General features: G+C 53.2%; 2 protein-coding genes across 7 annotated transcripts; both read left to right on the top strand.

Moving 5' to 3' along the window:
* The first annotated feature begins 877 nt into the window (after window positions 1–877).
* On the top strand, window positions 878–8,679 carry FLAD1 (flavin adenine dinucleotide synthetase 1). Of its 6 annotated transcripts, none has more exons than XM_006153425.3 (8): window positions 878–970; window positions 1,430–1,654; window positions 3,019–3,763; window positions 4,469–4,616; window positions 5,163–5,261; window positions 5,342–5,531; window positions 8,321–8,394; window positions 8,471–8,679. In XM_006153425.3, the coding sequence occupies exons 2-8, from the start codon at window positions 1,574–1,576 to the stop codon at window positions 8,604–8,606; spliced, it is 1,473 nt and encodes a 490-aa protein (XP_006153487.1). In that variant the 5' UTR covers window positions 878–970; window positions 1,430–1,573; the 3' UTR covers window positions 8,607–8,679. The 6 variants fall into 6 exon arrangements, 4 of the variants coding, with proteins under 4 accessions (XP_006153487.1, XP_014445207.1, XP_014445208.1 ...); XM_014589721.2 differs by having other exon boundaries at window positions 2,985–3,763; XM_006153426.2 differs by lacking the exon at window positions 878–970 and adding an exon at window positions 977–1,217.
* A 49-nt stretch (window positions 8,680–8,728) lies between these two features.
* On the top strand, window positions 8,729–9,764 carry LENEP (lens epithelial protein). Its single transcript, XM_027773794.1, has 2 exons — window positions 8,729–9,389; window positions 9,483–9,764. The coding sequence occupies exon 1, from the start codon at window positions 9,153–9,155 to the stop codon at window positions 9,336–9,338; it is 186 nt and encodes a 61-aa protein (XP_027629595.1). The 5' UTR covers window positions 8,729–9,152; the 3' UTR covers window positions 9,339–9,389; window positions 9,483–9,764.
* Window positions 9,765–11,487: the final 1,723 nt, after the last annotated feature.

Raw genomic sequence — 11,487 nt, 5'->3', positions numbered from 1 at the left:
GAGCAACCCGCCAAGAAGAGTCCTGGTCCTTGTGGCTCACTCTCTTACCCTCCCACTCTCTCTCGCTCTCTCACTCTGTTCTGTTTCTCTCTGGTCAAATTAAAATAAGTAAATAAAGATAAATACAATGATTCTTTAAAAAAAAAAAAAAAGCTTTTAGGCCAAAAGCAACTGAAATGAGCATAAGCTGGGATGATGTGAAAATCCAAACGGATACACGCAGCACACCCTACTCACTGCTTCATTTGTCCCTAGTAGACTAATATCGGTGCAGTAATAAAGGAAGCACGATCTGGAGCAAGGTGGAGCAAGAGATGGTTTTGGGTTTTCTTCCTGTCAAAGAGGTTTAATTCATTAGCTTTATCCTTTTTACCACAGACAAATGAAGGTTCCACACACTAAAAGCTCACCTATTCCAAACATCGTCCCAGCCCACAGACAACACCAAAAGTCCTTCTTGGGTCTCTCCAACTTCTAGGAAATAAAAAAAATCACCTCTAATGCCAGTACTAGCCCTTGACACCTCGGTCCACAATCAGTCAATGAAAACACGAGCATACGCATGCAAGAGCTGAGAACAGAACGGAAGACTAGAGTCACGCTCCCTTTATCTCCAGAAACGAACCCCCAATATTCCAGAGAGCCCTCCAACCCCAGGTCGCTCCCCGCCCGAAACCCCCTAGGTCCCGCCTCCTCGGGGCACCGAGGCCCGGCCTCCACATTTCCGGAGGAGGGGTGACCACATGGTTGTCGCCAATGACAACCCAGTACTGCTCCCGCCCGCTAGCCAAAGCCCGAGAGCGTCAGTCGATAACACCAATGGGACGCTGGGGGGAGTTTAAGAGACAGTAAAAGTGACCAATCAATATGGGGTAGGTGTGGATAAGGCGGGACTTAGAGTACGGAAGCTTCCCCCGGGACATGAGGGAAGGAAAGAAAGAAAGACCCGGTTAAGGGGCAAAATAGGCAGGTGAGAGCCAGGAAGAGCTCAGGAGTCAGAAGCTTGGTGGGAAGAAGGGGGATTCCGGACTAGAAAGGGTGCAGGAGAAAGCGACTGGGTTCTGTCGGGGGAGAAGAAGGATAAGGGGTTAAGGCCCAGGATAAGGTAGACATTTAAAGGGGCAGATGCCCCAAGAGAAGAGCCATTTAAAGGTGCAGATGCCCAACTTAGAGCAGACACTTGAGATCGGCTCGGCAGACAGAAGACATTTAAAGTGGTAGGTTCTCGGGAAAGCAGGACATGTTAAGGAGACTATAGTCAAGCTTAGAAGACACTTAAGGAGCATGGATCGGGGTTTAAGCACGTTTGTTAAAGAAGCAGGAATAAAGGAGTCGCTTGTCAAAAATCTGGTTAGAGAAAACAGGATCTTTCTCTAAGGAGGAACATGGACTCCTGTCCTTCTCTCATTATCTTTTCTGGCTCCTCCAGGTTCACTCGACCCCGGATCCTCTGTTCCCAGGCCATGGCCCCCAGTGTCCTGTAGACCTGGCGAGACCCCTGTGCTTGCGACCCCTGTCTGGGGGTCTGGGTGGTTACTGGAGGGCCTTGCAGAGGGGCAGAGAAGGCAAGACCATGGCATCTAGGGCGTCCGAACCTCCCCCAGGGCGCAGCGTCACTGCGGGCATCATCATTGTCGGAGATGAGATCCTCAAGGTCTGTGTGGGACAGAGAGGTGGGAGGGCTGGGGGTCTCCTGTCTTGTAGGGCGTGCTCCATATCCTGGTGAGAGAGGCGGACCAGGGTGGGAGCCCCTTTGCTGGAGTAAGGTCTTGGAGTGAGTTCAACAAATTGAAGGAAAATTAACCCTCATTCTCTCAGTTACTTTGTTGAAAAACCTATAAGGAAGTCCTCAGAAGTGTGATGGGAGTCGGGGTGGGGGGTGCGGAAGAGCTACACAGCAGTGACAGGAAGCCAGGTGAGTCCAGACATGCATGTGTTACATATTTAAGAGTTGTATCCTGCCCATGTGGGAATGATTCAAGACACTCAGCAGCGTGGATAAGTGAGCTAGTAGGAAGCTGCTAGAAGGGAGCTGAGTGATCAGGGAAGTCTTCCTAGAGGAGATGGCAGGCCTCAGGTTTAAAATAGTAATACTGATTCCTATTTTGGGGGTGCTTACTGGAGCCTAGCAGTGTGCTTATTATGCCACATGAGTGATTTTGCTAATTCTCCCAAAACCCCATGAAGTTGGTGCTCTTATTATAAATTCTGATTAATAGATTCTGAACAGGGGGCTCAGAGAAGTTGAGAAATTTGCTCAAGTCTACATGTCTAGGGAGTAGCAGAGGTGGAATTCCAGCCTGATTCTTCCTTACTCCACAACACAAAGAATTCACCACACTACCCTCTGTAGAGATAGGAGATGAGGCTGGAAGAGAAGATTGAAGACACAGCACAAACAGACTCTACAGGCTAAAGTAATTTGAACTTTATTCTGTATGCAGCTGGAAACAACAAATGACTCTTGAGCCCAAAAATGATGCAATCACAGTGTCGCATTAGGAAGGTTACTTGGGAGACACAGAGCAGAGCGCTGGGAGCATGGCCAGGAGGCTGTCGCCATCGTCTGGGTGGAAGGTGCCAAGGACCTGCTCAGTGGCAGTGGGGACAGAGAAGGGAGCAGATGGGGAGGCATTCCAGATGTAGAGCTGACAGATGAAGGGCTGGCTGTGGAGAGTGTCTCAGGAAGCCATTGACTAAAGCAGCAACAGCCAGGGACATGGTGAGGCTGCCCAAAAGCTTGGAGCCAGAGCTGGTGAGGCCGTGGACTGGTTGTCCCCAGAAAGCTGAAAATTGGATTCATAGACAGGGGAAGTCAGGGACAAAGTGTGGGTGGAGGCCCACAGTGGATCCCGTAGCCCCTGACTCATCCCTTCAGATGTGTTTTCCCACTCAAGGCTCCTTGGCACCCCAAGGTGGTGTTCCCCAAAGAGCAGAGCGGATGCCGCTGTCATCTCCTGGCCTTCTGCCCTTTGTCCCCACAGCAGTGACAGTCTCGTCCTCCTCCTCAACCCCCAGGGACACACTCAGGACACCAACACCTACTTCCTGTGCCGGACTCTGCGCTCCCTGGGCGTCCAGGTCTGCCGTGTCTCTGTCGTGCCGGATGAGGTTGCCACCATTGCAGCTGAGGTCGCCTCTTTCTCCCACCGCTTCACCCACGTCCTCACGGCAGGGGGCATCGGCCCCACTCACGACGATGTGACTTTTGAGGCTGTGGCACAGGCCTTTGGGGATGAGCTCAAGCCGCACCCTGAGCTGGAAGCAGCCATCAAAGCCCTGGGAGGGGAGGGCTGGGAGAAGCTGTCGCTGGTGCCCTCCTCTGCCCGCCTGCATTACGGCACCGATCCTCGCACTGGCCGCCCCTTCAGATTCCCGCTGGTCTCCGTCAGAAATGTCTACCTCTTCCCAGGCATCCCGGAGCTGCTGCGGAGGGTGCTGGAGGGGCTGAAAGGACTCTTCCAAAACACAGCTGTTCAGTTCCACTCCAGGGAGCTGTATGTCGCTGCTGACGAGGCCGCCATTGCCCCCATCCTGGCCGAGGCCCAGGCCCACTTTGGGCGTAGGCTTGGCCTAGGTTCCTACCCCGACTGGGGCAGCAACTACTATAAGGTGAAGCTGACTCTAGACTCGGAGGAAGAGGAGCCCCTGGAGGAATGCCTGGCCTACCTGACCGCCCGTCTGCCCCAGGGCTCGCTGATCCCCTATGTGCCCAACGCCGTGGGGCAGGCCAGCGAGGCTGTGTACAGACTTGCTGAATCAGGTAGGGCCACAGCAGAGAGGCAGCATGCACAGGCCCATGGTGCCCGCCTAGGTCTCAGCATGGCGGGGTCTGTTGGGGGCTTCCTTCCCACAAATCCAAGACGGGAGAAGAGCGCTCCTGCCAATTCCCTTGTCCTTCCAGTGCACGCTGGTTGAGCCCCTACTTTCACCAGCACGGGACTAGCGTGGAGGCTGTAGCGTGCACGGGACTTACGTGTGCCCTGCTCTTGTGACCAGCATTTTACCAGGGAAGGTGGAGTCAAACAGGTGGCGGTTGTGCACGGGATGTGCGTGACGGAGGGAGAGCAGCCTTGGTCTGAGGTCAGAGGAGCTTCTCTGGCCAAGGGACGTATAATCTGAGTAATAAGGGGGATTTGGTCAGACTAGGAGGTGGGCGGGAGTCACCATACAAAAGAAGGCCAGGGAGGAAGCAGCCTGGGGCTTAGGGGAATGTAGGGAAACCAGAACGCCCCAGCTCTGCCCTTCCCCACCAGCAAGAGCAGACCGTGAGGTCAAGGTGAGGTGCACCAAGGCTGAACGGCCTGCAGGGGTAGACTGCAGGGCCTGGTGCACACTGGGAAGGAGTTTGGGCACCACGTAGGTGCCCTGGGAAGATATGGAAGGGTTTCAAGCAAAGGCAACATGGCGCCCCCTGCCCTTTGATGGCCCTGAATATCTGATGCCTTCTCCCCTGCCTGCGTGGCAGGGTCTTCTCTGGGGAAAAAGGTGGCAGGTGCCCTAGAGACCATTGAAACTGCCCTGGCTCGGTACAGCCTCACCCAGCTCTGTGTGGGCTTCAACGGGGGCAAGGACTGCACCGCCCTCCTGCACCTCTTCCATGCAGCTGTGCAGAGGTGAGCCTTCCCCTCATGGGACAAGTCCCCCGAGATACCTGACCTATTCCAGCCTCTACATCCCTGTCTCAAAAAACAGGGAGAAAACGGGTGTGCGAGGGGAGGGGGGGAGCCGTGGTGGCCTCAGTTCCGTTCCCCCACCATATTTATTCAGCACCCGCCACATGCCTGGTCCTGGGTGTGGATGTGCAGGCCACCAGCCTTGCCCACAGGGTGGTCATGGGCATGTTGGCAAGTGAGGTTTTCAAGCCTGCTGGCTACCAGAATCCGCAGATGCTCAAGTGCTTTACAGTCGGCCCTCTGTTTCCATGGGTTCCACATCCACGGAGAGCCCACTGTGCTCCCAACAGAGATGCGTGCTCAGATTTGAGGGGCGAGAAATCAGAGTGGGCTTCCCAGAGAAGGCAGGGTCTGGTGGATGGGAAGGATAAGGAGAGGGGAGAAGGGAGGATGTCCATACCAGAGGCCAAAGAAAATAAGTGGACTCTCTGGGGAGCCATTTTCTTGCCAATACTGGCCAGCCTTTGGATTCTTCCCCCTTCCCAGGAAATTCCCTGATGTTCCAAAACCCCTCCAGATCCTGTATATCCGCAGCGTCTCTCCTTTCCCTGAGCTGGAACAGTTTCTGCAGGACACCATCAAGAGGTACTAGGGCCTGGAGGTTTGGGCTCCCAGGGAGCCTGGGCAAAGCCCACCCCTGACCCCCACCTCTGTTTCTTCCTAAGGTACAACCTGCAGGTGTTGGAGGCTGAGGGTGACATGAAGCAGGCCCTGAGTGAGCTGCAGACACAATACCCCCAGCTGGAGGCCGTCCTGATGGGTACCCGCCGGACCGACCCCTACTCCTGTAGCCTCTGCCCTTTCAGTCCCACCGACCCGGGCTGGCCTTCATTCATGCGCGTCAACCCACTGCTGGTAATGGGGATGGGATTGTTGGTATGTGCTCACCAGAGACACAGGGAGAAGAGAAGGCACTCCCACTGCAATCCCTCTACCTCTCCCTCCTGTGATTTTATTCACACACACACACACACACACACACACACACACACGGCATGTTTCTCAGGTCCCCAGGTGGTCTGGGATTCAAACCATGCTGTTGACCATGTGGGATCCAGCCACCCCAACCAGGCTGTATTGCCTTTGGTCTCCTGTGCCATGTCTGCCGCTGTACCCTGGCTTGCCAAGGGGCTGGGTGGAGGGTGGATGCTAGGACCTGGGGCATGGATCTAGGCACCCCATCATACAAGGGCAGCAGTGCTATTCGTTCATTCACCATTCTGACCAATATTTATCCACCATTAATTCAGTGGCAAACATCGGACTTTCTCTTGTGAATAGAACAGGAACTTAGACCTGTCTGTCCAAGATGAGAGCCACTAGCCATCTAGTCATACTCATATTCTAATTAATTCAAATGAAATACAGGGGCCAGCAGATGGCATAGTGGTTATGTTGCTGGACTCCCACATGGTCTACTACAGTTCGAATCCCTGACCCAGTGGCTTGAAAAATCACACCGGGCACTTATGTGTGCATGTCCAAGATTCTGGGAGGAGACTGGAGGTGAGATTAAGGCATGGCCACACTCCTTGGGAGGTAATTTCTCACTTTCCCAGTCATTATCTCTGTCTCTCTCTTTCCCCTCAGCAAGCACATGTGCCCAAAAGCAAAAACCTCTTTAAAAAAAAAAAAAAAAAAAGGAAAGAAAGAAAGAAAAAGAAATACAAATTACATGGGGACCAGCAGGTGGTATAGTGGTTAAGGTGCTGGACACTCCCACATGGCTGACCACAGTTCGAGTCCTGGACCTGGTAGCTTGCTTTCTCACTTTCCTTCTCTCTCTCTCTCTCCCTCTCTCTCTTTCTCCCTCTGATCAAATTAAAATAAATGAATGATTAAACAAAATAAATTTTAAAAAAAGAAATAACAAATTACTAAAAACCACTGAATTTTTTTTTAGAGGTTTTTGCTATAAGGGCGTGTATGTTCGAGCACCAGAAAGACAGAGGCAGAGAGACAGAAAGCGAGAAATCACCCCCCAGGGGAGATGGCCATGCTGCAATCCCTTCTCCTCCATCTTGGACACTCACACACACGCCTGGCGTGAGTATAAGCCACCGGGTCCAGGACTCAAACTGTGGTCGACTACATGGGAGTTCAGCAACACAGCCATTACTGTAACTGCTGGTCCCAATAAATAAATTTTTAAAAAAGAAAAAAGACAGCATCCCCAACAAGGTCTTGATGCACAGTCCATCGCCAGTCTGAGCCGGCCCCCATGAGAGTGCACGTGTACTTCTGTACTAAGGGGAGTTTTGGGTATGAACAGGGGCCTTCCCACACGGGCAGCGCCACAGAGCACTGTCTTCCTGCTACACCATCCAGCCCCTGTATCTTAGTTTTCTTTTGTTTTGTGCGCTCACTAGAAACAGACAGAAGGAAAGTGAGATATCAACCCCCAGGGGGATGGCCACACAATCTATTCTCTTCAGTCTCCTCCAGGGATTCGGGGTAAATTTCATGTATTGGGTTTTTCCACAGAAAAATGTGTCATGATTTTTTTTTTTCTTTTTTTTTGAGAGGTTCTTGCTACAGGGCGCGTGTGCTCGCCAGAAAGACAGAGACAGAGAGACAAAAAGCGAGAAATCACCCCCCGGGGGGGATGGCCACACTGCAATTCCTTCTCCTCCATTCTCTTCTCAGGATCTTGGGCATGCACACATATGCACCTGGTGTGAGTTTTAAGCCACCGGGCCCAAGGCTTGAACTGCGGTTGACTACATGGGAGTCCAGTGACATAGCCATTACACCAACTGCTGGTCGCTCTGGTGTGATTTTCAATCCACCAGGTCCGGGACTCAAACTACAGTCGGCTGTGTGGAAATCCAGCACCTTAATCATTATGCTACCTGCTGGCCCCTATATCTTAGTTTTTTTTAATTAAATATAATAAAAATCTATTTTTCAGTTGTACTAGCCACATTTCAAGTGACCACTATACTGCACAGCAGAGGTATAGAACATTTCTTACATCACTGGATTCCCACGTGGTCAACTGCAGTTTGAGTCCCAGACCCAGCGGCTTAAAACTCATGCCCGGCATGTGCAGATGTGTGCCAAAAATCCAAGAGGAGAATGAAGGATAAGGGATTGTGACATGGCCATCCCTCCTGGGGGTGATTTCTCACTTCCATCTCTGTCTCTCCTGTTGAATGCATGTGCCCTATAGCAAAAAGAAAAAACAACTCCTTTTTTTTTTCCTTTAAAGAATTTTTTATTTATTTATTCATTTATTTGAATTTGACCAGACACACAGAGAAAGAAAGTGAAAAGGCAAGCCACCAGGTCCAGGACTCGAACCGTGGTTGGTCACATGGGAGTGTCCAGTGCCTTAACCACTACGCCACCCGCTGGCTCAAAACTCTCTCTTAAAAAAAAATTTTTTTTCACCATCACACAAAGTTTTGCTCGACAGCACTGGCCTAGACTCTGTCTTCCCGGAGCTTAGACCCCAGTGGGGGGTGGAAGCATGTGAAGGTCTTTCTCATTACTTAGCCCACACAGAGTAAGGTATACCAGAGACCCTGACAGCAAGCTCACCTCAGAGGCTGAGAGCGGAGGAGCTTTGGATGGGCCTCTTCCCACTGTGGCAGGGAGCAGGTGTGGGAGATGGGAGGAGTGACTGTTCTTCGACCTCCCAGGACTGGACCTACAGAAACATCTGGGACTTTCTGCGTCAGCTGTTTGTCCCGTACTGTGTCCTGTATGACCGGGGGTAAGTATTAGGGGACGGGGAGGGGTGTGGGCCACCAGGAGACCTACCTCGCCACCCTCACCCACCATCCTTACAGGTACACGTCACTGGGGAGTCAACAGAACACAGTGCGGAACCCCGCTCTGAAGTGCCTGAGCCCGGGAGGACAGCCCACCTACCGTCCAGCCTACCTCCTGGAGAATGAAGACGAGGAGCGGAACTCCCGCACATGACCGCTCACCCAGGAGGGAGGCAGGGAGGCTGCCCTGGGGTGTGACCTGTCAATAAACCGTGCCTCTCACTGTGCCTATGGCTCCCACTGTGTCTTCCTGCTCCAGGGCTGGAGAAGGACAGTGGGCCGGACACTGCAGCTCCAAGCTGGCTGTGGTCACCCAAGAGGCCCAGGGCAGGGCAGAACAGGCTGGAAAGCTCACGGGCAATTCTCAATGTCAGTCTCACAGGCGCCACCAGGGGGCGGGGGCAGGAGTTGTGCCAACCACTGGAAAGTGGGCAACCAGGCAGAGCTGGAAGAAGGGACGCTGAGCTGGCCCAGCTATGGAGGGTGAAGGATGCAGGGGCCAGGCCCTCCCTACGGCGAGCCCCACCCCACCCCATCCCTGTCCATAGGGGCTGACTCAGCCCGTTCCAGGCCCAGAACCTTCCCTTTGCTAGACCTGGGGCCTTTGTCTCTGTGGTCATGAGGCCTGAGGGGGTGGGGACATTGTTGATAAAAGGCATGGAGGGCAGCTCCCACACCCTTCCTCAGAACTACTGCCCACATGCAGCCCCGGACGCACCCCCTAGCCCAGACTCTGCCCTTCTCCCTCAGGGGGGCCCTGCGAGATGCTGGGCTCCGGGTGCCTGTCATTAAGATGGGCACAGGGTGGGAGGGCCTGCAGCAGACCCTGAAGGAAGTCGCCTACATCCTCCTCTGCTGCTGGTGTATCAAGAAACTGCTGGATTAATGGCAGGGAACTGTCCCTCTTCCCCCTGGCACCGTAGCTGGCATCGCTCAGGTGGGCAGGGTCGGGCAAACAGCCAGGAGGCATGGCTGCAGCTCCTGTGGCAAGGCCTGCCTCTCAGCCCCCCTTCTCTCCTTTATCCCCCAGCCTTCCCCCTTCTAGACCCTCGGGCCAGCTGTGCTTTACCCAGGATGGGCCATGAAACCACGAGTGAAGAATCAAGTGTGGATCCTGCTCTGAGCCGTGCCATCTGGCAGACCTGCCCCAACTCTGGGCCTAGCTCCGAGGCGGACCTCGGCTGGACAGGAGCTGGGCCTGTGGCTAGGAGCTCACTACCGCTGCAGCAGGACCTGGCGCTCCAAGCTCGGCACAGTGAGCCACCAGCCCAGAGGGTTGATCTTCCCATGCCCTCTTAGTACCAGGAATGGGCCGCCCCCTGAGATCTCTGAGAATTACTGAACTATCCAAATAAATAGGCCCTGAGGCGAAAAGTTCTCAATGTCTAAAGGGGAATTTAGAAAAAGCCAGCAAGCGTCTTAAAGCCAGGATGCAGATCAGGTAGGGAAGAGGCTTATCCTGGATGAAACTGAGGTCAAGAGCCAGGTTTCCTGAGTCACCGGTGCTGGGTGGGGAGACGGAGGGCAGAAAGTCCAGCTTCCTCCCAACCTGCGGGTAGGGAGGGGCCACCTTGGGTGGGGTCTTCTGGGAGGCCCAGGGTGTTAGCATGAGAACCCAGAGGACCCAGCCCTTTCCCAAATAGACCTGATCTAGACAGTTCCCTGCCGCTGAGGATTCTGGGGAAGGCATGAGCTGATGCTAGTTCCTAACTCATGAGGAAGCGGGGAGCTCCTTGCCCATGGGCACAGCTGCAAGAGAAAGGCACCCGTGTGCCACACAGGTCTGGGGCACACAGCCGGAGTGTGCACCCACAGGTCTTCCCTGAGTACTCACAGCAGTAGGTAGGTGCATGCCTACCAACACGCTCCTGCACAGCCCCCCATGACCACCACCTCTTCTCCTCCTTCTCCCCCCTCCTCCCCTCCTCCCCTCTTCCTCCTCCTCCCTCCCCCTCCTCCTCCTCCTCTTCCTCCTCCCTCTCCTCCTCCTCAGAGCCAGCCAGGGTCAGAGCTTCCCTGGGATCCCCATCCAGCACTCCCTGACCTCTGCTGGGCCCTTTATTGTTCTGGCCAGGGATGGCAGACAGCTCTCTCTCTCTCTCTCTCCCTCTGGGACCCACTCTTCCTCAGCCTTCTTAGTTAACTCCTTGTTCTCTGGGCTTTTTTTCTTTTTGTAAAGGTAATAGATGCCTGGGATGAAGAATTATAGTGAAGGGGTCAGCAGGTGGCATAATAGTTAGGGTGCTAGACTCCCGCATGGCCAAATGAGTTTCAAATCCCAGACCTGGCAGCTTGAAACACACCGGGGATGTGTGCGTGCATGCCCAAAATTCCAAAAGGAGAAAGGAGGAAACGGGATTATGGTATGGCTATCACCCCACCCCCATCTCTCCATCTCTGGTGAGCACACATGCCCAATTAAAAAAAAAAAAAAACTCTCAAAAAAAATATTATATTAAAGGAGCCAGCAAATGGCATAATGGTTAAGGTGCCAGACTCCCACATTATCAGCTGAGGTTCAAATCCCAGATCTGGCAGCTTGAAAATCACATGCCCATGGGATCAGCAGTTGGCATAATGGCTATGTCACTGGACTCCCATGTAGTTGACCGTGATTTGAGTCCTGGACCCAGTGGCTTAAACTCACACCAGGCGCGTGTGTGTGTGTGCGCACCCAAGATCCCAAGAGGAGAATGGAGGAGAAGGGATTGCGGTGTGGCCATACCCCCTGGGGGGTGATTTCTCGCTTTCTGTCTCAGTGTTTCTGTCTTTCTAGTGAGCTCACACGCTCTGTAGCAAAAACCTCTCCCAAAAAGAAAAAAAAAAAAGTCACATGCCCTGGGGCCAGCAGATGGTATGGTGGGTAGGGCGCTGGATTCCCACATGGTTGACTGCAGTTTGAGTCCCAGACCTGGAGGCTTGCTTTCACACTTTCCCTTTCTCTCTTTCTCTCTCTGCCTCTTGTCGAATTTAAAAATAATAATAACAAATGGAATTAAATAAATAATTTTTTTTTAAATAAAATCACATGTCCT

The sequence above is a fragment of the Tupaia chinensis genome, unplaced genomic scaffold, assembly GCF_000334495.1.
Source record: "Tupaia chinensis unplaced genomic scaffold, TupChi_1.0 Scaffold000374_1, whole genome shotgun sequence".
Classification (NCBI taxonomy): domain Eukaryota; kingdom Metazoa; phylum Chordata; class Mammalia; order Scandentia; family Tupaiidae; genus Tupaia; species Tupaia belangeri.
Note: the sequence above shows the minus strand (reverse complement) of the source record. Positions and strands in the feature narration are given on the sequence as shown.

What these genes read in the sequence shown, in the direction of transcription:
- LENEP (XM_027773794.1), top strand. Translation starts at nt 9,153, where the DNA reads ATGCAGCCCCGGACGCACCCCCTAGCCCAGACTCTGCCCTTCTCCCTC.
- FLAD1 (XM_006153425.3), top strand. Translation starts at nt 1,574, where the DNA reads ATGGCATCTAGGGCGTCCGAACCTCCCCCAGGGCGCAGCGTCACTGCG. An exon ending in TTCCATGCAGCTGTGCAGAG is followed by an intron (nt 4,617 to 5,162) that starts GTGAGCCTTCCC and finishes CCCCCTTCCCAG; the next exon opens with GAAATTCCCTGATGTTCCAA. An exon ending in CTGCAGGACACCATCAAGAG is followed by an intron (nt 5,262 to 5,341) that starts GTACTAGGGCCT and finishes TTTCTTCCTAAG; the next exon opens with GTACAACCTGCAGGTGTTGG.